Source organism: Aptenodytes forsteri, unplaced genomic scaffold, assembly GCF_000699145.1.
Source record: "Aptenodytes forsteri isolate BGI_AS27 unplaced genomic scaffold, ASM69914v1 Scaffold354, whole genome shotgun sequence".
Taxonomy (NCBI): domain Eukaryota; kingdom Metazoa; phylum Chordata; class Aves; order Sphenisciformes; family Spheniscidae; genus Aptenodytes; species Aptenodytes forsteri.
In genome coordinates this window covers 482,643-508,217 of record NW_008795043.1, presented here as the reverse complement: position 1 = coordinate 508,217, position 25,575 = coordinate 482,643, and the positions used below count along the sequence as shown (strand labels likewise).

The 25,575-nt window shown below is 40.7% G+C and overlaps 1 protein-coding gene across 1 annotated transcript in view; it reads left to right on the top strand.

The window, feature by feature from the left end:
* GUCY1A2 (guanylate cyclase 1 soluble subunit alpha 2) overlaps positions 1-25,575 on the top strand; it is a 148,641-nt gene that overhangs the window by 67,428 nt on the left and 55,638 nt on the right. Inside the window, exon 5 of the mRNA XM_009276960.1 lies at positions 10,139-10,624. Within this exon, the coding sequence (XP_009275235.1) occupies positions 10,139-10,624 (486 nt within the window). The remainder of the gene's footprint in view (positions 1-10,138; positions 10,625-25,575) is intronic.

The window sequence follows — 25,575 nt, the reverse complement described above, 5'->3', positions numbered from 1 at the left end:
GTTTCCCTTACACTTTGATTGATTTGTTGTAATCAAACTGTGGTGGGGTTGTAAGTACAAAAAAATGCATTTTGCTTCGGTTGAAACGCAAAATTAATACAAGTGAGTGGCTTGAGGACCTCCTGTTTGGAGCATGTTTTTTGCTACCACCGTTCTCACAGTTCCTGTCAAGCAGCAGGGCTTCTGGTTTTCAGGAGTTTTTTAAAAAGGCTCTTGGCTGACTCAAAGTTATATGAAAAAATGGTGAAATATCCCATAAACTGAAATGTCCCCAGAATCTGCAGCTTCTCAGAGCAGTTAATCCTCCTGTCCATTTTAAGCTTTATGTCAAGGATATAAATCTCACTGAGAAGTTGCATGGGGCTCCTACAGTCTGTAATTTCAGGCGCTGTGTACTGGTTTGAGAGCAGAAATCCTACAGTTTCTAAACCCCACCATCCATGAAGAAGCCAGGCCAGCTCCACCAATTGCCAGAAGCAATCTAATCAGAGCATCGGAGAGAAAGATCTTAGGCTAAACAAATGGGCATTTCTAAGAAAATTGTTCCCACTGCTCCGCTCCTGACCAATACAAACAGATTTTTTTAACCCTGATGCTGTAAATTTGTAACTCTGTGTTGCTGGAGTAAGGTGGATAACTGTATATCTGCATAGGGTATGCTAGCTTTTAATGAAGCAGCAGAGAGGTGTATTGTTGATACCTAAAAATCTACCACACTAATCAAAGTGTGTGCGACCTAAAAGCAGTCTTAAGGGATTAAGTAGATTTTGCAGTGAAAGGAAAAACGTAGAATCATAGAATATCTCGAGTTGAAAGGGACCCATAAGGATCATTGAGTCCAACTCCGTGCTTCTCGCAGGACTACCTAAAACTAAACCATATGACTAAGAGTGTTGTCCAGACGCTCCTTGAACTCTGACAGGTGTTTTAGGTAAAATCTTTTCTGGGATGCTGTCAGGGTACAGCGGGGCCCAGGGCTCCCTGGGTGCCAGGAGCCATGGGGGTCCCCAGGGTGGATGGGCAAGGCCTGGCAGCCAGGGCCCGTCCTAACCGCCCAAATCAGGAGCGGGGCAGCCTGGGGGCAGTCCCGGCACCGGGCATTGGCACCTCCCTGGGGATGGGGACAGGCCAAGACTCGGCTGGGCCTTGGGCCCGCGGGTGGGCCCGGATCAGTGGGGCCTATGGCCAGGCAGGGCAGGGCTGTGAGAGCTGGAGATCAGTCCTGCTGCAGGATTGCTGAGGCAGGGACTGACAGCCCCAGGGGCTGGCATGGGGTCCTGGGCTGTGGGCAGTCTGGGGGGAGCCTCAGGGGACTGGGCAGGGGCAGTCAGGCCAATGGTGCCCTCAGGACCCTGACAGATCATTTTTAAGTGTATGAAGGTATTTATTCATAAAAAACCCAAACAATCTAATCTCAGCATCTTGACTTTAAAAGGCATTTTGAAATGATCTTGGAATCACTGGTGAGTTTCTTCCTCTTGTTTTAGCAACTGTCTTTTGTTCCTCCATGCTATGCAGCCTGGCACCAGCACCTTGTCAGGCTGCTCTGCCCGTCTGCCATGTTGAGTTCACCCACTCCTCTGCTTGGGAGCATCCATGAGGGGAACTGACTCAGGCACACATAGGGTTGAGTTATGGCTCTTTGGTACCTTGTGAAGAAAGGGGTTCTTTCAAAGGAATCATTTTCCCATGATTTTTATGCCTCAGGGCTAGATTTATCTTGGACTTATCCAAGGACCAGTCTGGAGTACCATCTTAAAAGCAATTTCTGTGTCTTGAAGCAAGAAAAGAGAAACATCATGATCTTTTCAGGCGTAATCCACCGTTTCCTTTTGTTTATCTAGTTGCTTTGACAGACTAGTGTGCAAAGGATAGAGCCATCTCCTCTACTTCTTCCCCTTTCACATTTACTTACAGATGGCTCCATGCTTTGAGTTGCCATGCATACCTATGCTTCATGTGGAGAAGGTCCTATCTAACCCTAATTTGTTTGCTTTTAATCTGCCACACTCTTATTCTTTTGATATCAAGAAATCGCTTTGGGGGTCCAAGTTTACAGCTGAAGGATTTTAATGGTTCTCTCATTATCACTCTCTTTTACGTTATAGAACATGAATGTATTCCCACCAAAGTTTTGGATTTCATAAAGGTGGGTTCCCTACAATATTCATGCTGCCATTCTATGTTTGCAAGGTATCTACGACATACAGAAAATATTAAATTTGCTCACTTTGGTCTGTAGACTGTTGCACATTATGTAACACCCGAGGGATTTCTATAAATAACCAGAAATTTGTAACAGTCACTTTGCTGCTGTGTGGAATAATGTTCTTTTGACAATGCATTGAGCTGGAAATCCAAACTTGTAAGCAAATGCTGAGAGTTGTACTTTAGCAAGAACCCGAGCACGTCCTGAGTTGTGCTGACTAGTTTATTCAATTGCGTTAGGCATTGATTGAAAAAATATTTTTCATTTCTGTGGAGATGATATATATTTCTCTTAGCTTTTTCAATAAAACATAGGTGTAATGGAAACTGGTGTTTTGTTATGATTCTTATATTGAATTTAGATGCTTTTTTTTTGTCTACAGATAAGATAGCGAATCAGGGCTTCGTTTGAATATGAATTTTTCTTATTTGCATGAATCCTTCTCCACAGTTAGTTCTGCTGGCTGTGGCTCTGACTTACCCCTCTCTACAAGCAGAGCTGGAGTATTGAAGAGTTTGTAATGGCTGTTCCTTTTTCTCTAAGGTCAGAGTCATGTTCTGCCTGTGTAGGTGGTCAGCCAACCACAGAGCGGAGTTAACTTTACAGGCATATTAAGTTTTTGTTTAACTAATTGAATTGAGATTTGGAGCATTTAAAATAGAAATCTGTTAGACCAATAAAGGACTTATACTTGTACTTCCCTCACCATACTTATATAATGGTATTAAGGTGCGTTTAAATACACAGGAATATCTTTACTGCTATGAAGTAAGTTTATTCTGATAGGGGGTAGACTCATCTAACCAATGTAGGCATCTATGTCCAAGCCTTGTGCTCCCTTTACAACAGAGAAATGTAGGTATTTCTACACATGGGACATGATTAATTTGACCCTGACTTAGACGTCTCACATAGAGCACATGAATTTTATTCTAGAAGCACCTGTTTCTGTTGTTGCCTGTAAAAAGAGGAGTGACTAGTTTAGTTGTAAACTGAGTAAAGTAAGGAATTCCACACTATACACACTTGGACTACATTAATTATCCCAGAAATAAGTTGTGTAGTTTTTGTTTGAAGACAAAATGATACCCTCCTACCTCTCCTTCCTGTTTCCACTCTGTTAAGTCACTGGTTCATCCCTCTGCTACCCAGCAAGATTGATCACCTTTGGCAGGTCTCACAAATCTCCAGTAATGGAGAATCCAGCTCCTTACCACTTCATGCTTCCATTCTCACTGTCCCTATAAATAGAAGAATGTCCCACATGAAACTGATTTTTTCCAATTTGAGCCTTTTACTCTTTGTTCATTTCACAGTCACAGAAAGGTTGAGGTTGGAAAGGACGTCTGGAGGTCATCTGCTTCAACCCCCTGCTCAAGCAGAGCCACCTAGGGCCAGTTGCCCAGGACCACATCCAGACGGCTTTTGAATATCTCCACAACCTCCCTGGGCAACCTGTGAGTGTGCTCGGTCACCCTCAGTAAGAAAAGTGTTTTCTGATGTTCAGAGGGAACCTCCTGTGTTTCAATTTCTGCCCACTGCCTCTTGTCCTGTCTCTGGGCACCAGTAAAAAGAGCCTGGCTCTGTCATCTTTGCACCCTCCCTTCAGGTATTTATATTCATTGATAAGATCCCCCCTGAGCCTTCCCGTCTCCAGGCTAAACAGTCCCAACTCTCTCAGCCTTTCCTCATAGGAGATATGCCCCAGTCCCTTGACCATCTTTGTGGCCCTTCACTGGATACTCTCCAGCATGTCCATGTCTCTCTTGTACTGAGGAGCCCAGAACTGGACACAGCACTCTAGGTGTGGCCTCACCAGGGCTGAGCAGAGGGGAAAGATCACCTCCCTCAACCTGCTGCACCACTCCTCCTAATGGAGCCCAGAGTACTGTTAGCCTTTGATGCAAGAGTACATTGCTGACTCATGTTCAGCTTGGTGTCCACCAGGACCCCAGGTCCCCAGGTCCTTTTCTGCAAAGCTTTTCCCACTGGATCTGTAGAACAATCTGACCTCTTTGCATCAGCTCTTAGTGTATTTGAAGAATTTCATATCCCCACCCTGCAATTTTTCTTCTTTGGGGTAAACTATCAAATTTTTTCAATTTTTTTTTCTAGGTCATCTTTTCTAGACCTTTCATCACATTCATTGCTCTTCACCAGAGTCTCTCCAGTTGATCCACCTCTTTCTTTATTATACCAAACAGGAACAGATTTGTCTATCTGGGGCCTGAACACTGGTGGTCAGAGCAGAAAGAATTACTTCTGTGTTTTGAAAACTACATTCCTATTTACATAGTCCTGTATAGTGTTTTCTTTCTTAATGACAGCATGACTTGTTGGCTTACATTCATCTGTTCCACTCTGTAGACACTGGGCCATCTTCTTAGGAACTGTTATCTATCTTGCCTGTATTTTTTGCATTTGATTATTTCTGCCTAAACATATTCATTGCCCTTGTTTTGAACCCTGTTTTTAGTCCATTTCTCCAATTTAAGAGTTTGTTTTTTTTTAATTCCAGTGTCTTCCATCATACTTGCAGCTCTTCTAGAAGTGTCATCTGGAAACATGACAAGCAGAGTCATAACATTGCTGTCTGGAAATGACCTGTTGCCTTGTCCAGTGCTCACAAAATCCCCTAAGCCCCTAACCGCTCAAATATTTTGGAATATCTTGCTGTAAATGTCCCTGAGACACTGCCATGTATCCTACAGGACATTCAGAGAAGTGAATCCAGCTGTTTTAAAATTTAGGCTAGCAGCTGGCTCACCTTTCTAAAAGTCACCCTATATTCTCATCCTCAGTGTGCAGTGATGGGGTTTTTTTTCTGAGCTTATGTTATTTTCTTTGTACCTTGAAGTGATGATGGTGTCCACATCAATTTGTCATAAGCTGATTTTCCCTCAATCTTCCCAGTCCTGTAAATAATTATGGGCCTGTTAAAGAAGCAGCTTTGTTTATTTGCATTGAATTTGTTCATTGTATGAAGTCAAGCATGCATGTGTAACTGTTTATAAAAGTGTGGCCTAGCACTGTAAGTTTCCTAACCTGCTCCCAAGAAAAAAAAACTGAAAAAAAGGCTATAATCACAGTTCAGGAGGGATTATGTACTGATTAAAGTCAAAGCGGCAGCTCCATTAAAATTTGTGGATTGCAGAGGCTGCAGAATACATGGCCTGGCCTAACGATGAAGAAAATTATTTTTTGAACCCCCAATTCTTTCTCAAAAATACCGTCTCATATTTCCCTTAATATTTTCCAGAAGGTGTGTAGACCTTCTCTCAGTCACTATTTCAAAACACCCGTCTTTGTACAGAGAAGTATTGTCTTCCATCAGTGCAACGAATGAGGCTTTTCCTTAAAGACTAGGCAGTGGAGTTGGCATTTGATTCATAAGCTTTTGATCCATACTTAATCCTAGGGTGGTATGCATCCAGAGCATGCAGAGCATTGGATATTGTGTACCTAATGAAGTAACTGTTGGTGTACAGCACAGTAGGAGACTCTCTTATGTTCTCAAACAGCAGCTTTAGAGTCTGTCAGTGTTCCCTGGGTGGGTCTTTGGGGACAGGGGCTGAAAGAATTTCTGAGAAGCAGGACCTCTTCTGTTTGCTCCCCTTTCTTTGCAGTGGATTTGCAGTGAAAGTAAAATTCAGCGATAGGATTTTTGTTTTTCATCCTGGAGCTACTTAGGCTGAACCATTATTTCCCAGCAACATAATCCCATAAAATATGATGTGTAATTGCTCATTTCAAAATGTTCTCTTATACTACTGTAGATCAGGAGAATGTCCTCTGAAAACAGTGGAATTATTCTCATTTTATTCGGTGAGAATATAATTACAGAGGCAGGAAAGCAATGAAATGTAGCAGTAATGAAATACAACTGATGACAGAAATGTTTCAATCTTTCCCTGGTTACAAGAAAGATAGATTATGTAATCCTGATTGCCTGTAGGCTTATGGTCCGGGTGTAAAGCAGTCCAGCTCTGGGGAGATGCTCAGAAGTGTGACTTGCTATGGCAAGCTTCAGGCAAATCTGATGTCCCATTTCATTCAGTTACACTTTAAGATACAGAGGATATAAGAGGCAAGAAAGTCCAAAGAAAAGAGATGGAGGCTATGTTGGATCACAGTTGCAGACCAAAGTCCTCTAGAAAGAGTCTGAATCATCTCAGAAACTTCTTTGGAAAGGAAAGGGCTTTGCAAAAACTGACGAGAGTGATGCAGTCTTAGCTCTTCTCTACTGTTGTGCTTTACAAGACCTGAGTGTTTCTCCGCAGGCAAGCTGGGGCAGCTTTGCTTCTGCTGTCCAGTTCCCTGATTTGGCAACTTGAAGAGACTAGCAGGCCATTTTCTAAAAAAAACCACCTCAGTCATCAAGAGAGAGCAGGACATCAGAATCAGTAATATAACATGAAAGGAGTGATAGGAAACATCAACAATTCCTGTTAAGCAGAGCAAATGATAATAATATTCAGAGGATAAAGTCAAAATAGCACTGAATCTTTGACACTTTCAGGAAACTGAGCAGTTGTGTAGGGAGAATACCTTTGCAAAAGTTTCTAAAATTGCTCTAAAACCCCTCAACCTTGTTGAAGCAGGGGCTCAGCTCACTTGGGCAGAGCAGGTTATTATTAGTTTAGGCATTTTACATGCCTAAGACACGTCTGTGTCTTCTATTGCTTCTCACATGTAAGTCTTGAAGTGTGTAATAGGGTGGTCAATGTTGTTGTTCCTGCTGTGCTGAAAGGCCAAATAAGCACTCAGAGCTGGTAATTTGCCTGGGGTTAGCCAGAAGCAGAGCAGAGGACTCCAGAGTGCCTGTTTAGTACATTATTCACTCGATCAGTGTTTCCTAAGAAGAATCTACCCAGGGAAGGTTGGCATAATATATTCACAGGGACAGAGATTACATCAAAAAGTTTAACACCTCAAATTGAAAAAGGTGAAGCAGGAGCACAGAGGGATGCATTAATTTTCTTCTAGTCTCACAGCAGGTTAACAGAAGAAACATGGCTCCAAGCCAGGCGCTTTGCCTTGCTGACAAGCAGCCCACCCCCCGGCCAGGCTGGCTCAGCCAGGGTCTGTGGTCACACTCTCTCCTCCTGAGCTGACGCCCTATTTTCATCTGGAGGTGGAAGAGAGAAGTGATAATATGAGATACATTTATTTTGCACACCAGTGAAGTTCTAGGAACAGAAAGCAGAAAAACTGTCTGGCAGAGGGGAACAAAATAAGAAGAAAATTTAGAAATACCACACCATGTATTTCACATTTGGCAATTTGTACTTCAGAGTTAAAACAATTTCATATTTACCCTTTGAAAGTGTGAGGCTGCATGCATGAAGAAAGCACCTATTTCCCTTATGTTTTGAGCAGGGAGCCATATGTTTTAAAAATTAAAAAGAACAATTAGTCTTGGAGCATTAAATCTGCCCATCTAGGTAGCTGACTAGCTTTCTCACAGAGATGGCTGTCCCATAACAAAGCTGAGGAAACAAGGCTTAGAAATGTAAATATTAGTAGGTGTGCAGGAACTTAAATTACGAAAATTGACAGTTTTAATTACTTTCATTTACTTTCATTTGCTGAGTTACCAGGCTGACATCAAAGTTACATCTGTCGGGTTGCTAGCAGTGTGGGGTATGGAGGCAGAGGGGCATGGGGACAGGATAGGCTCAGTCTCCATGTTGACAGTAGGATCTGCAATGACAGCATATTATCTAATGTAAGAAATCCCTAATAGAAACAGGAGCTTCCCAACATCTCCCCCAAACATGGAAAGTACCATGTGAGGGTAGCTGTCAGCTCAGCAGGAGCTTCCAGGCCTCTAGACACTTAAATCACATCATTATTACAGACACCTCTGGATTCTCTGATTGAGGTTTTCCTATTTTGCTTGGAAGGATTATGGAAGGAAAGAGGATTAAATGGTAAAGTGAATCATGTGAAAGTGAGGGAATGCCTTGACAATGAAAGAAAGGGTGACTGGAGGAGACTTTTTATTTCAGTGGATTGTGTGGAATGGAAAAATACAGATTTAAGGCATTATGGTGCCTAACACTGTGCTTAGATGCACAAAGTTTGTGTGTTGTGCCTGTTTTGACTATGAGATCCTTGGGGTAAGGACTGTGGGTTTTTTAGATCACCTAGCACAGTATTGCCCTGGTCTTTGTGCAGTCCTGGAATGAAAACAATGATTGTTTTTCACGGCAGAGGCTATGGCAGGCTGTATTTACAAGGAGATTCAGTTTATCCTATTTAATTACTTTCTGCTTAAACAAAACATGTTCATCTTAGTTTTCTGTTTGCTTGGTTTTGTTTTTTAAATACTATATTCAGGTGAGAAATGTCCCTTTGCGGTATTTGACAGTTACTATTGTGTGACCCAGGTAAGTTAACAAAAATCAAAATGTATGTAGCCCCAAATGTCAAATATTTCATTACAGTTGTTTTTCAATGTCCATTTCAGTCTGGTCGTTTTGTGCTCAACTGCCATCATAGAGCAAGAGGTAACAAGCCAGGGCCTCATTGGTATCAACCACTGGACAGCACTCAAAACATGTAGCCATTTAACAGGCAAATGCAAAATCTCTAAACCAGTGTGACGAGCTACCTGCTACTCCTTTCCTACTGTTCCTTCTTCTATTCTGCAAATACAAATTACATGAATCTATGTCGTGGTTTAACCTCAGCCGGCAACTAAGCACTACACAGCTGCTTGCTCACTCCCCCCCAGTGGGATGGGGGAGAGAATCGGAAGGGTAAAAGTGAGAAAACTCATGGGTTGAGATAAAGACAGTTTAATAGGTAAAGCAAAAGCTGTGCACGCAAGCAAAGCAAAACAAGGAATTCATTCACTACTTCCCATGGGCAGGCAGGTGTTCAGCCATCTCCAGGAAAGCAGGGCTCCATCATGTGTAACAGTTACTTGGGAAGACAAACGCCATCACTCCAAACGTCCCCCCCTTCCTTCTTCTTCCCCCAGCTTTATATACTGAGCATGACGTCACATGGTATGGAATGTCCCTTGGGCCAGTTTGGCTGTGCCCCCTCCCAGCTTCTTGTGCACCTCCAGCCTTCTCAGTCGGTAGAGCATGGGAAGCTGAAAAGTCCTTGACTAGTGTAAGCACTACTTAGCAACAACTAAAACATTGGTGTGTTATCAACATTGTTCTCACCCTAAATCCAAAACACAGCACTGTACCAGCTACTAGGAAGGAAATTAACTCTACCCCTGCCGAAAGCAGGACAATCTATATCACCAAGAAATCTGCAGACTCTAACAGAATGTCAGCCTTCAACTCTGCTGCATGTATGAGAAGGCGAATAGGAGAAAGGAGCACTGGTACACTTTTTCCATGCCATTAATTATTTTGTGGAGTTCTTTCTCATGTCTGTTCTTATTTGGTTTCTCTATAACATGGCCACATTTGACTTAGTGGCCGTTTTGCTGAAAAAGAACGGAAGCTACTTCACCATTTCACTAACCTGCTTTCAGATAGTTGTCATTTCCCTTTAATTTTGTGCTTTTTATAATTTATAGCTAAGTAACAGAGAAGGAGCTACTCTGGAATTTGCTTTTAAGGCCAGGTACATTCCAGGAGCAAAATTTAGAAGCATTATTTACACACCATTCTGAGAAATACATGTTATTGTGGTTGGTTGCTTATTTATTTGGGTTGAAATATAATTCAACATCTGATTTAGGAATACTTTTGTGTCAGTATAGGCTATTTTCTGACTCACCTTGGTGAGTAGACTATGTGAGTCTCATTACTTGAATAGGTGAGTGTAAAAGGCTTCTGTATAAAAGGCTACAGTTTATATTTATCGTTTTAGCTGAAGAGGAAAGATGGGGAAAGTAGAACGGGGATCCACATCTATCAGCTAATTTTTCCTTTTCTAAACTCTATTTTTATTTTGCAGGTGATGGAAATTAAAGGACAAATGATTCATGTGCCAGAATCAAATTCCATTTTGTTTCTGGGTTCCCCCTGTGTGGACAAGCTGGATGAACTGATGGGCCGAGGCCTCCATCTTTCGGACATACCTATCCATGATGCTACTCGTGATGTCATATTGGTTGGGGAGCAAGCAAAGGCCCAGGATGGCTTGAAAAAACGAATGGATAAACTGAAGGCAACACTAGAATGCACACACCAAGCCCTGGAAGAGGAGAAAAAGAAAACAGTAGATCTCCTTATTTCTATTTTCCCTGAAGAAGTGGCTCAGCAGTTGTGGCAGGGGCAGCAGGTTCAGGCCAGGAAGTTTGATGATGTCACCATGCTCTTCTCGGACATTGTTGGCTTCACTGCCATCTGTGCGCAGTGCACACCCATGCAGGTCATCAGCATGCTGAACGAACTCTACACACGGTTTGACCATCAGTGTGGATTCCTGGATATCTACAAGGTAATAGCTCAAGTCCTAAGTTAGCAAAATCTAATTGAAAATAAGATAGAAAAAAATCCCAGTAGCCATCTTCCTAAACTACAGACCTTCCCTATAAAAAAGGAAAGGCAGTATTTTTGTTTTGTGTGAAAAAATAAATCTGAAATATGCCCACTGAAAATCAAATACTTTGATGCTGAGCTGTCATCATGCTTCCCCCATGGGAATATATGCCTCATATTCCCATTTTCCTGTAGGAACGTACATGTCCTGTATTATAGCCTGGTTTCGTTTAGGTCAGCCACAGTGTCCTAAGGGTGATGAAGTGCACAGTGATGATGCTAGCCCAAGCTGCAGCTCCTGGAAGGCACTCAAATACCTTCTGTTTCAGCTGAAACTTGAATGATTTAGGGTTTAGGCACTTATCTTTCCCCTGAAAGAATTCAAATTCTCCATAAAGAGCAGAGCATTCACTAAAAAAAGTGTTATAAGAGATTTAAACTTCCACTGAAAAACAGGAAGAAGACAGCAGATGTCCATTCATAGTAAATTGAATGAGTGGAACATGGCACTGGGGTGCCATGCTCCTTTGCTGCTCTGCAGAAAAGGAGATGTTGCATGTGTTGGTCCTGTTACACACTTCAACACCTTCACTTCTCTTCAGTGGATCTGGTGTCCAGTATGTATTTGAGAGAAATAAGAGGGGAGGTAGAATTTAATAAATGCTGTTAAGATATTACCTGTGTAATTATCCTGTGAAATCCACAGAGAATATGTTTTGTATATGGAATACCTTTAATTTTGTGATAGAAAAAGCAGAGCAAATTTCTTTTTATAACTGAATGCAGCAAAGAAAAAAAATGTAGTTGTAAAATTATATATTGACTTTGTTTTCTGTCTGAGGCTGGCAAACTAAATCACCAGTTTTCAAACTGTTTCAAATAGTATTTGTTGATAGGCTATAGAGAAAAGGTTTTCACGAGAGTGCTGTCCCTTTAATTTTTAGCTTCTAATACACTTTAAAAGGCATCCAAAATATTAATTACCCACCTAAATAATAGTTGAGGCTGAAAAGTTACAATATTTACCACAGATAAAACTGAACATGGTATAGATAAAGATTGGTAGGACAGTATACCAAAGTAAAAGATCACACTGTAAATAAGTTTTGTGCTCCTGGGCTAGGGGTTTGTATTACTAATGCTCAGAAGCCAAAGGCCATGTTGGGAGAGGACTACAATAGAAGGTACCGACCCTCATTTGAAAATTGTTACGGTGATATAGTCAAAAAAGTTTGCAAGTTTGGTCTCGGCTTGTACTTATCTGATGTTGCTGCACTGGATCTCGAGCCAGCTCTGAGAACGGGACTTGAGGAACTTCTGACCCACAGTCAAGAGTGATATCTAGTGACCCTGTTTCACATGCCGTATCTGGTATATGGGTGTAGTTAGTGTTTTCCCAGCTGATTAATTTTAGTTAGCTTTTTTGAGGCATTCGGGACATTCTTTGTTGAAAACTATGGTTGCATGGGAATAGGAAATAAAGTGTGTAAAACTCTATGACCTGTTTGGAAGGAAGGTTGGCCGAGTCCTGTGAGAACACTAAGAAGGAATATTTAGACATAGGTCATGAATATTATATCATTTAGTCCATGTAATTCTATGAACAGAGAATAAACAAAACCTATTTTTCTACAGAAGGATGTCTTACAGCTCTAACACCCTTTCTCCAGTGTTACTGCCTTATTATAGCACCTTCTTTCTCAGATCCTTTCATCCTGGGTTTTCCTCCATCTCCCTACTCCCCCATGTCCCCTGAGCCTGCCTACGCATCCCCTGCTTCCCTCTGCAGCCCATACATGAACAAGGCAGTGTGCGCTGTGGCTATTTTGGAGCTGTATCTTTTTTCCTCCCCCCCAAATCTTTTTTTCATTTGTTTTTTAACCAGAAGTCTAAAAATGTTACTGTGGGGTTAGGTGAAAATGACTTGGTTGAGCATTACAGAAAGACAAAGCTCAGGCAATGAACCCTTTTTCTTTTCCATAGAGAATCAGGCTTAAAATAAAATGACAATTCTTTTGAAAAAGCATTTGCATTTTAAAACAAAAATAGCTTGTGTGTTTATATCTTTTTCATTTGTTTCAGATGATATTCTGGAAGCTAAGTTTATTGCTAGGAATGATCACCACCACAACAACTATAATTTTAGAAGTTATTGTCAGGCAGCGAATTTTAGATATATAATCACCAGTATTTGTACCCACAGCCTGCCTCTAAGATATACTCCTGTAACTAGGCTACAGAAATTTATCATGTGACCTATATATACATCAAAACAGATCAATTTTCAAATCTGCTTGTTTTTAAGCAACATGGCAAGAATAATTTGCAAAGATTATTTGGTGAGTGCTTCTGAATACCAAATTCACCATTTTGTAAACAGAAAATTAAGCAAAATTCATTAAATAAATTCCATGCTGTAAATTATTCACCCAGCTTTACTGTTATAGCATTTTGAATTCAGAACCTCAGTGCTTCTAATCTTGGACTCAGACAATGAACGTAATCTTTTCAATCGTCTCATACTATTCATTCAGGGATGTTTACAGAGAAGTATGGCACAGAAAGAAGAACAAAGGTTCTTGCATTTAACAAGTCAGACATAGGGGGCAAGCATAATGAGCTGCTGGATACAGAATGCGAAATGCTTGGAGAGGGCTGAAGGGGGATGAATTAGACTCTGAAATTTCTTGGAAATGAAAGTAAGTAGCTATAACTGATGAGGTAAGGAAAGGATATGCAATGGATGGATGCATAGGTAAGAATGACACAGGCAGATGATGGGCTCAGAAAATGAACTTCATGGGAGCATTTTGAATGGATACCAAAGATGGCAGATTACATTTGTCCAGGCTGAGGGAGAGCACTGCAGTAATTGATATGCACGGTGATACGAGCCTGGGTGACAAGTTTTAGCAATCTGGAAGAATCTGTGTTTTAGAGAGTGAAACTTTAGAAAGATATAGCCTTGATGAAAAGATCACGAGGGACACTCTTGGGGTAGTCACAGAAGGGAGAAGATGTGAGAGAACTGAGACCTGGCAATGCATTTAGAAACTGGTGCTGCTGACTGTCTGAGCTAATTATATTTGGCTTGGAATTGAGGAATGGTAGAAAAAGATGCTGTCGAGCAGGGAGTGCAAATCAAAGCAATGTAGATGTGGATGCTTGGTAAGTTAGTGTCTGTAGACCTGCAGGTAGAAACATGGATTCCAGGAGCAGAAGTAATGGGAGAGAGAAGATCTCAGTAAATTTTGAAAGCAGTTGCTTTGGGTAAAATATATACTGGTTGACCTAACTGCTTGTGTCTTTGTTTTGACCTGTTTTTCTCTGTATGTTCCTGTTGTTTATGAGCCAAGTGCTGGGAAACGATGCTCCAGCTAAACCATCTCTTTATCAAATAAGCTATTTAGATATGCTGCAGCCATGGCTGCTGGCATTTAAAACTTAACCCTGCAGACTGAAATCTTCCCTGCTTAAGATTCCTGCAGCTTCTGTTTCTCCCTCCAAGTAATACATCTTTGACATAGGATCATTTTAAATATTTTTTTTTTGTTGAGTCCTTTTGACTGTGTAGGCCTGCTTTCTCAGCATTTTTCCCCTCAGTTTTTCCTTTCTGAAACAACCCCATTTCCTTCCCTTGCCCTCTAACTAGTGCAGGGAGTAAAAGCAGCATGTATTGTGGCCGTTTTTTTAGCCATGCATGCACTGGCTGGGTGGCTATATATGCTGGCTGGGTAACGCCAAGCCAAATAGAGCAGAACCAGGCCTGCTCTTGTAGGTTTTAGTTTCTTTGTCCTTTCTCTGGACAGTGCAGCATTTGTCCTTGAAGACATTTGCAGATTTTCCCCTAACAGTAAACTTCACTTTCTATGAAGTGCTGAGTCCCACTTTCCATGTCTAAGCAGAGAGTCCTAAATGTTTTTGACAATGAACTATTGTCAGCTGCCAAAATTTCTTTGCTATACATCTTTGTTTTCAAAATTTTAAGTGAAATGTTATTGAATATTTATTGAATAAGACAATATAATTCCACAAGTTAATTTTATAGTTAGAATTCACAACTTCGTTATGTGAATTTGAGCTTTCTATTTGGTTTCATTATTTGGCTAAACTGACGCTCTCTCTGAGTGGTGCCACACTGTTGCAGAGGCTCACGAAATCAAATTAGGCAGGTGATAGTTTAAAAAATAAACTTTATTTTAACCAAAATTGTTTAGCAGAAAACTAACTAGAAATGAGGTGTCAACACTCTGACAACATCAGTAAACCACAGGTTCAGGATGGTGTATGAGGGATTAACACTGCACAGCCGGCTTTAGAAATGAGGATCCAAAATGTGCACAGTCACTCACCTATGAGATGAGGGCTCTCAACCTCCAGGAGTTTCCTTGGGCAGCGTCCCGACCCAAGGGGAGAGTCCCCGACCACAGACCTGCTGCTCCGAGGAGGACTGACTCCACTTGCCCTCCGGCGGGGCTCCATTTATACCCTAGCCGAATCTGATCTGTGGTCAGTTCTAATTGGCTGAGGGCCGTAACTTTCTTAGGCCTCGCCCGAGGCGTATGCGTGACCATAATTACTGGCCCAAAGCGTGTACGTGATGGTCAGCACTCGCCACCGTAAAGGCGCGAAAGTAAGGGTGCGAAAAGTAAGGACGCAGCGGTCTTAAAGCCCCCGGTCTTTGTCAGGGTGGGTGCACCTGCCACACACACACATGCCTCAAAGTCCTTCACCAGCTTCCCTGGGGTTCTCTTTGGCTGTTATTCCTGGCAACATTATTTCACTTACTTTACACTGAATGATACTTTATTTTTTCTGAATGATACAGTTAGTATGTCAGATCTTTATTTTCTGATTTTATACACCTTACTCTGGCTACAGCCTTAATTTTTGCTCATTGTAAAGACCTGAGACTAAAAAAGGGTCAGAAGTCTGGACTGCTCTGCAGTCATTCAAGGCTGATACTCACCAGTTCTGAAAAATGTTGTTTATATTGAGGTTGTGATATAATGCTTTTAGGAACTTAATTTTAAACTCACGTTTTCTAAAAATATCACTTTACATTTTTATACTGGTAGTTGAAGTTGCAGAAATCAGTTTTCTTTTTACAGAAAATACCACTAGTTTCTCAGTGCCATGTCTATCCCTCCTTGAGAACCGAAAATTGTACATACTCATATATATGTTCTTAAGCTTACTATCAGTGCTATAATGACTAAAGAATACTGCAATGACAGGAGTCATGAGCTTCAGACTATTCTAAGGTTTTCCAGACTCAATGTTTCATAAGTTAAAAACCATAGTCTCGAAGTTTTTATGTAAAATCTATGGCCACTATTTTTGCCTTCTTTCCATCACTTCTGCAGTTTTAACCTTTTAAGTTCAGTGACATGACCATTTTGAGAAGGTTTCAAATTTTTTTAGCTTCAGCTTAGGCACCTGCAGAATGAAGATTATTATGAAATGCAATTAAAATATGTAAATGATACTGATACTCTTATATGAGCAATATGATATGCATAAAATACCGTAATATACCTTTTTTAAGATGAATAGGTGCAGTTTTGGAGATTACCGGTGTACTAGGTGTTGATTCTTCCTGTTAGTTTAAAGTCAGTGGGTTTTGAATGTGTAATAGAAGAAAATGGATAGTAGAAGAAAATTTCCATTGCCCAGAAGCTCGCTCTCTCTGTGGTGCCACCCAGCCTGGTAGAGCTGCCCTTCAGCGTGCTGCTCTGTTCAGGTCCCACCACAGAGGGCTCCTGAACCTTCTTCCTTTTCTTGCTCTGAGCAGGCTATAGCACTGACTTTCTTCTTGAACTCTCTGGCTGTGCGTGGACTTACTGGCTGGCACAGAGGTGTGTCTTACTTCAGTATGAAGTCAGGGCAAAGCTGGGGCACCTATCTTTTTTGGGAACTCAGAAGTGATCTTGGGTTAAGTTAAAAAAAAAAGAAACACAAAAGATTCCTTGGATTTTCCCTGCAGATCTGATGTATCACCACCCAAGAGCTCCAGGATATTTTAAGACTTCCCATTACTTTAAGCATGTATTTTTCTGCAGCCTTGTGGAGGATTTACACTTTTTGTCTTTAGGGAGATGTGCAAATGAAGCAGACATGCAGGCTCCAGAAGAGTTATTCTTTACTTTATAAACATACAGACCTGCACAAAGCACTAAAACATCTGTGCATGTTCCCCTGCTTTAGGCAATTCATCACGCAAGAATCCTCTAAAGAGTCTAGGACTTCTGCTTCTGTATATAATTTCTTCTTCAGGAATACTATGCTTGTATATATTTCCTTCTCTTTTTCTCTTTTGTCTCTCTCCTTCCACTTTTCTCTTATCTGAAAAGCACACATTTGTTTGTAAGTGTCCTGCTCCATTTCTCTCGAGCTGCTTGGGAGCCTTAAAGCCTATGTCCAACTTGCAGGTCCTCGGAGTGCTTCCCAAGCCCTCAGTTTGTCTGTGAACCCTGGCCATATCCTGAATTTTTATTTGGTCAGGACCCAGAAGGGTATCCTCCTTTGCAGCTCCCTGCTCTGTATTGAGGAGCAAGCCCAGACATAGCGGCTGGACAGGAACCATGGCTAAGAGCACGCCCTGTTGCAGCATACAGGTCTCCCTGATACTTTGTTTTGTAAAACCCACCATTAACACTTAAATCCTTTGTTTTCTTGTGTCAAGTCTAAATTTTAGTCCCTCTGAGGGAACGGAGAAAATTGATTTCACTTTCCACCAGCCTAGGCTATTTCCATTTAAACAGTCTGGTATTGTGTCAGATGTAGAGGATACATAGCACAACCGTGACAACATATGGCTGGCCTTCATATACACGAGCATTTTTGTTCATGCAGATAGCATTCATAGCTGTACCTCCAGCATGTTTCTTTGACATTTCTTTCCTTAGAATCTGTATTTTAGATTAAGTGACTTGTTCAAGTCTTTCTGCCATAAGCTGCCCAAAATACTTCACGTCTGCCCTCCCTCCCACTTAGTGATTAATAACATCCTTGACCTGCATGCCAAAATATGCATGCCAAGATACAGGATTTTTTGAGCTAAACAGGATCTTGCTGTTGTGCTGACAAACAGTATCTTAGCACTAGCAGTCAACACACTCATGCAATCTTTTTTCCTGTTTTGGGGTACTTTATGGGAGTGGGAACATGCACTCCGTAGTGCACTTTCAAAGGCACGGGGTGAGTCATGCATGAGAAGATAACAGCTCACCTAGAGTCTTCTGAGAGTTTCACAAACTAAGCCTTCCCAGTCTGTGGCCATAATAGCCCACATAAACCTGGTTTTCAGCCATTTCTCAGAAAAAGCGTGCTGATGACAACATGGGAGGGGTCTTGTATATCAAATGACAGTCTGGGCATGGAAGCAGGCAATTAAGCAGAGATACAGACATTTGGGTCTTGCTGTAGTAAATGGGTAAAACAATGAGGTTTCCAGAATTCAGGATGGAATATATCAAGCCCTGGAAGTTCATTTTTCTCTTCAGTGACTATAGAAAGAGTATAGATGAGTAGTTTAAATTAGAGCCTTAATTTTTGTGTGACTGACTCTGGGTAGTGTGAGTCCCATCCTGAATGACAATGTTGTAAGGTTATTACTGATTTGCAGAGATATATCTGGAGAAGGATTTGGGTAGAAGGAAATGTGGGAGATGTCAGTGATGTCTTGAGGTAGAATATGGATATCAAATAAATTGCTCCCCGTGACGTGTGCTGAGATTGCTGACTTACATTTATATGCTCCCATGGAAATGCAACCTAGGTGTGCAGGAAGCTAAGATGTGCTCCAGTAAGTCCAGGCTGAGGAGTACATATCGAACTTACTCTAAGAGACAGCCAGGGACATACCCTGACTTTGCTCCTTAAGAAACTACTTCCAGGTCTTCAAAACAAAACTAATAAGCTAGAAGTCACTGATTTTGTTGTTAATGTAATCATAAGAATCACTTAAACTTCATATTCTCCAATAAATGCTGTTCTGAGCCTGGATTGTTCTCTGAGAGTGGAAAGGAAGCTGGCATACGGAGTGTAGAAAGGTTTTCCACTGGTTCATCTGTCCATCTAGAGATCAGCTTTCCTGAAGGACTGTTTGATTTCCCGGAACTTCCTCTGTCCTACATCTAAAATTCCCCTGCCTCTGTGACCTTCCATGTTCAGTCTGCCCTTCTGCCTCTTCACATGGTCTTATTAATTCTTTCTCTTCTATAGTTCTGAGACAGAGGTGAAACTATACTATTTATAACATAGAACTAGTCATCTAGACTATCCTCACAGTCAACAGAGGAAAGTATGATTTTATAGGGTGAGTGTGAATCTTTTTTAGTGTGAGATTCATCTTTTCCTGAATGACATGGTTAGCACAGGTCAGGTGACTGCTAGAGTTCCCATTTCAGTCCATTGATTATGAAGAGAATTGCGAGTGAATAACTCATATTCAGATTACTATATTAGAGATATCTCTGGTTAGGGGAGCTGAGTCTCACCCACGTAGTCTACACCTCATCAACTTGCAGCCTATGTGCTTGAAATATTGCTTCTTCCCTGCTTGTGCCATCTACTTTTCATGTGCTTTATTTTTACAGTTATTTAATCATGTTATATAGTTTAATGCCATGTTGCATTGTTTAATGCACAGAGTATATTTTGATTGAGTAAAATGAAGTTTCACTGCATTTTAATTTCTCTCATACAATCAGCATCAACCCAAGTTATTTCTTCCCTAATTTCATTGCTTTTTGTTATATTGGCACTGGAATAACTCCCATCACCACTGAGCATGAGAATTGTGCTGTCTTTCAATAGGGTCCCTTAAAATACTTTACTGATTAATTCAAAGCTTGACTTTCCATGACTTTTGCAAATGGATATGATGATCTTCATTCAAAGAAGTATGTATTGCTCTCTCCCATTGAAACAATCAGTAACATGTGGGATTGACTGTAAGAGGCAATGGAGTATTCAAGGGTCCTTGACATTAGTGCTGATTCTGTTCACTTTCAGCTAAGAAGAGAAATATTAACAGCATTTCATCAACCAAGGAAACTGAGGTGGTAATTTTACTGACTATCATTAGAGAAAGATAAAGAAAGGCTGACATTCTGGCAGATGCTACTCTGCTGGGCGATCACCAGGGAAACTGTTGTGTTGCAGCTCCAAAATACGCAACTCTGGCTCAACTAAGCAGTAAAGTTATGTATAATAAAATATACAGAAAAAAGGGCTTTTTTTCAAAATCTGTTTCCTTCCTTCCTGCCTTCCTTCCTTCTCTTTTTCCCTCTCCTCTCCTCTCCTCTCCTCTCCTCTCCTCTCCTCTCCTCTCCTCTCCTCTCCTCTCCTCTCCTCTCCTCTCCTCTCCTCTCCTCTCCTCTCCTCTCCTCTCCTCTCCTCTCCTCTCCTCTCCTCTCCTCTCCTCAGAAAAAAAGAAAATACTTCATTATTGCCAATGGAGGAAAAACAATAATAATAAAAAAAATTGCCATTACTTTAATGTTTCCTTGGGCAGTTTAAATAATACATCATGAAAAGTTCAGAAAGTGTGGATAATTTTCAACTTATTTCTTCCAGTGTAATTTGCGTAGCAGATTTTTCTTCTTGGAATTAAAAGAGAGAGTATTAGAGGGAAAAATCAGTGGCTGCAGTATAACCTCAATTATCTAAATGTCAGGGGAGACAGAAAACATTTAGACAACTGAAATTTCATATAATTATCAATATAGCTAATAGATATATTGGGGAACAGGGCATACCATATAGTTAAAGTTTGGATTAGAGTAGAAACTGCCGTAACTAGTGCATTATAATGGTCCATGTTTGACAGTATTGAACGTGGGTACTTGAAGAAGCACAAGAAGCCCCATGAGCTACTTATGAAATGTCAGATACATATGGCAGACTTCTTTCTAGCATTTTCATTTTGAGATTTATGTCCTAAAATACAAGGATTATGTTCTTTATCACTGTATTTGCTGAAGCATCTATTAAAATCCTCACTGTCTACAGAACTGTTTGTTCTTTAAAAAACTTGCAAAATTATTTCTATCTGAGTAAGATCTTGTGGTCAGTAAGTTTCACAGGCTTCCCTCTTTCCCAATCCATAAGGATGCTGAGGTCATTGTTGTCTCTTGCCCTCCCACCCTGCACCGATGTGAAGAGCCCACCTCCATCTCCTCAAGGTCCTCCCACTGGCAGTGTGGGCTGCTCTTAGGTACCCCCGAAGCCATGTCTCCTGCAGGCTGAACAAGCCCAGTTCCCTGAGCCTCTCCTCACAGGGGAGGTGCCCCGGCTCCCACCATCTTGGTGGACCCCCACTGAGCTGGATCCAGTTTTTCAATCTCTGTCTGGTGCTGAGGGGCCCAAAACTGGATGCGGTATCTAGGCGTGGTCGAATGACTTCTGAGTAGGGGGTGATAACCACTTCCCCCAATCTCTGTTCATACAGCCCAGGCTATCACTGGCCATCTTTACTCCCAGGACTCGCTGCTGGCCCATGTGCCTCATGCTGCCCACCAGGACCCCCAGGGTCTTTCCTGCAGAGCTGCTCCTCAGGAAGTTAGTCCCAGGCTGTATCAGTTCCAGGGAAATTCCTTCCCAAGGACAGGACTTTGCACATGTCCTTGTTGAATTTCATGAGTTTCCTGCCAGCCAATTCATCCCGCCTATCCGTGTCCCTCAGGATGGCAGACCTGCCCTAGAGCAAATTGACCAGTCCCCCCAGTTTGGTGTCAACTGCAGGCTTGATGAGAGTGCAAATAATGTTGTTATCAGGGAAAGAAGCACAGATTTTGTCAGAAAAGGCAGATATATTTAGTCAGTAAAATTCTAGTTAGTTTTTTTACATACTGTATTTTGAAAGGTGTTAACTAATCAGTACACATTGCATGCACCTAGAAGAGTGCGTTTGTATTTGGGTAGGAGAGGGGAAACGTGTAGGCAACAGGTGAAGGGAGAGGCAGGTGTTTTAAGATGGAGAATAACACTCTTCTGTGCAGGAAAAAAACCACACCCAAGCCAGAAAAGTTAGTTTTCTCAGTGAGAAAAGTTAAGTGAGGAAGGCGAAGAGCGTTAAACTGCGATTAGCTAAGGCGTTACCCCTTTCCCTGCTGCTTATTTCTTTTTTCACTCTCCAGCTCTTTAAGAGGAAACTGGTATGATTGCAACTGCTGTTTGTTATTATTTCAGTATTATAAAATGAAATTTAATAGACTATCTCCCATCAGTAGGAGAGTTTCAGGCTATTGGCAGATTGCTCATAAGTGATAAGAAACAGTCTAGTAATAAGCTTCTCTTAAGATAAATATAGCATATACACTTTATATACTGTGGCTGTAAACAGGGTGTGGAGCATCGAGAAACTGTTTAATATTCCAGATTTTCCTGCCAACTTAAAATTACAATGATTATGAACACATACTTACTGAAGCAGAAATAAAATTTCTGGTGATTAAAGTAACAGAAACATGTTGAGACCACGAGCAGGATTTGATGATGGAAACTCAGCTGAATTTGAAGAAATACCTGCTACTCTATAAACAGAGGATAAAAAATCAAGACATGGAAATGATTGAAGAATATCTATGTTTAGTTACTCGATCTAAAGTCTATATGTGTGATACAGATTATAGATAATCTATATATGTTAATAGAATAAACCAAATAAACTTTGAACAGCATAATGTATTTTTCCTCATACATGTACCGCTGAAAGGTTTTCTTTTCTCAAGGAAGAGCATCCTTGAGCAAAGGATGGTTATGCAATACTTATGTATTTACTTTCCAAAGTAATCCTGTATTCACTTGATCACCTGTGTATAACATCAAGGTATCCAGGAATGTCCTCTAGTTCTTCATCCTGAATTGCACTGTAATTTTTTTTCCAGTGCCTTGTGAGAAAAAAACCCCAATCTGTTCTTTCTGTATATATGTATCAGGAAGGTGTTGAAGGATGAATGTCCCTTGAATGGATTTGGCTTGAGAAGGGCTCCATTAGCAGTTAATTTTATCTCAGCAGGACAGCCAACTCAAACTAAAATCACTAGTGCAATCTGCACTAAGGGCTTTTATTTATGGGTGACACTTTGGGTTAGAGACAATACTTTAACTGTGTTTATCTCTATAGTGAAGGCAGTCCAACTTTTTATTTCCAATTTATGTATTTATTTTGCACAAGAGCGTTGAACAGTCCATAGAGACAGTGACATAGTTTATTTTAGGGTGAATGTGTACTAAATATTATAACCCTTAAGAGTGAGATAATAAATACCTACACAGCCCTGTGAGTATTTTGGAGATGGGAACAGTAGTACACAAGTACCCTTCAGAGGAAGGTGAAGGATCTACAAGGGACATGCTGTTAAGGGTAGATTTTCTTCCTGAAAGAAGACAGCAATTTTTGAATTTTCAGACCAATTTTTTTGTACATATTTAGTTTTAATTGTAAGCAAAGGAGCCTTCTTGATATGAGTATAATTTAGCCCATTAAAAAAGGAACAAACTGCACACAGACTTATTTATGGCTCTTACATGAAAAAAAAAATAGTAATGAGTACTCCACTGTAACAGTTATAATACAAATTATCTATTAGGCTTTTACAGGAAACCTGCTGAGAGAGACAGGACTAAAACTAAAGCAAATTCTCCCTCCAGCTACATCTTTCAGTGGATTTAATATTTCTTATTGCTGTAGGAATTTCAGATTAGAATTGCCACAAGAGTGACCCCCACGATCACATTTTTTATGTTTATTTCCAAGCTGTGCTTTGAAAAAGGTGCTAGTAAGATTCCTTAGACTGTTGGGATTCCTGAATATTTTAGATGAAAATCTTTAAACTTGCCATTGCAAGCTTCACTTAGAAAATGGTATTTCCCCCCTTGTGTGTAACCCTGTGAAGTGTGACACTTCAGTTCCTTCATTACTTCTAGAAGTTCATATACGTAATAACTGGTGCATATTCATGCATTCACGAGGAAGAGTACAGAAGCAGGGATGTTACTTCAACACACCACATTTTCCCTTCTAAACTGTCACTGAATCAACACCCTGACTTTATACGCAGGGAACATCATTCAGCTACAACTTTCAGTTTCTCAGATAGGTATCGTAACACAACAGAAGGTTTAGCTACTGGTAGTTAGAAGAGCCCTGTTGGAGCTGCCTAGGGGACAGTCTATTAACCTCTGTTCTCTGGACACATTAGAATTGGAGAAATTATATTCTGTCTGCTGGGCTACCAGATTCATCTGCAAGTCATATTCCACCTAAAATCGGTATGAATTAAGAATAAGTGACTATAAGACAATTACTATAGAGCTCAACTTCTATAAAAAGTACTGTTCATGTCTAAAACAGACATGCTGCATCTACCGAGGACAAACAGAAGCTGGGTACCTAGAAAATGACTTCCCAAAAGTAGAAGATATTTTGTTTGTTTCTTGCTGCAAGTCTTACACATTGTCACTCTACAGTATCCAGCAGTCTCAGGATATCTACCAAGAAGCTGTTTCTGAATTGTAGAGTACACAGAACTACTCCAATTAATTATGAATATTAACTTTGATTTGTTGAAGGCCTGACTGAAAATCTTTTGGACATTTCCAATGACTTGATGCGGAGTTATAGAAGGCGTTAGAGAAGGCCTTTGTATAGCAGTGTAAGTAGCTGCAATGATTCCTGGCTTCTTTGTTTGTTAATTAAGAACATTTTTTATAGATTGGTCTAATTTTGAAATCTGAGTTCAATTTCACTTCTCTTCTATGGTGCTATATATTAATTCCTAATTAATGAAAGCTCCAGTGAAGCTGGCCACAGTGAGTGTAAATCAGTGAAAAGGGATAAAAAGTAGGTAAGAATAGGTCAGGCTATCAGTGAGTGGCTAGAAATATTAAGAGCAGTAAGAAATGATTATTTAACTAGAACAAAAATGTACTAAATCTTAATAAAGGAAAAACTGTCAATCATATGCAAAAAATAGCTGAAATATTCAAAACAGAATATATTTTGTTTTTTAAAAGAAGCGGAATAATGTATTCCAGTCTTATAGTGATAGCAAAATACCTTTTCCTGCATATGTATCTAGGAAGGATATAGAAATCAAATATACTACTAATAATGCACTATAATAGTCATATTACAAAGTCAAAAACTCAGAAGTTAGTTTATCACATGCTAGAGATTTCCTCTGAGGTTTCATTACTATATATCATCATCTTGAAGAGCATCAAACAGATCTGAGTGCTGCTATTTTTAGCTACTTGAGTAATACCTTCCTTTTCTCTTAATCCTATTGACATTTACTTGAATATTTATGGCGTAAGTTGCTCTCTGGTGTGCACAGTGATTTCAGGATCTACCCAGCAGATAGTTTGGAGTAAGCTATGAGCAGTGCTTTGTTTTTCTGGTCTGCTTCTTGCTCCTCAGCTGAGACAAGAGAAATCCTCTTCTTCCCCATGTGTGTCTGACTCACTGACAGGCCCAGCCTGAAATTCTGACGTGTGATGTATAGCTCTCATTGCAGTTTCTATTTTAATGTCCTCGTATAACCTCATGAAGTTCAACAAGGCCAAGTGCAAAGTCCTGCACCTGGGTCAGAGTAATCCCCAATATTAATACAGATGGGGGGAATGAATGTATTGAGAACAGCTCTGCAGAGAAGGACTTGGGGATACTGATAGATGAAAAATTAGACATGAGCCAGCAATGTGCTCTTGCAGCCCAGAAGGCCAATCGTATCCTGGGCTGCATAAAAAAGAAATGTGGCCAGCAGGTCGAGGGAGGTGATTCTGCCCTTCTGCTCCACTCTGGTGAGACCCTACTTGGAGCACTGCATCCAGTTCTGGGGTCCCCAGTGCAAGAAAGACATGGACCTGTTGGAGCGGGTCCAGAGGAGGGCCACAAAA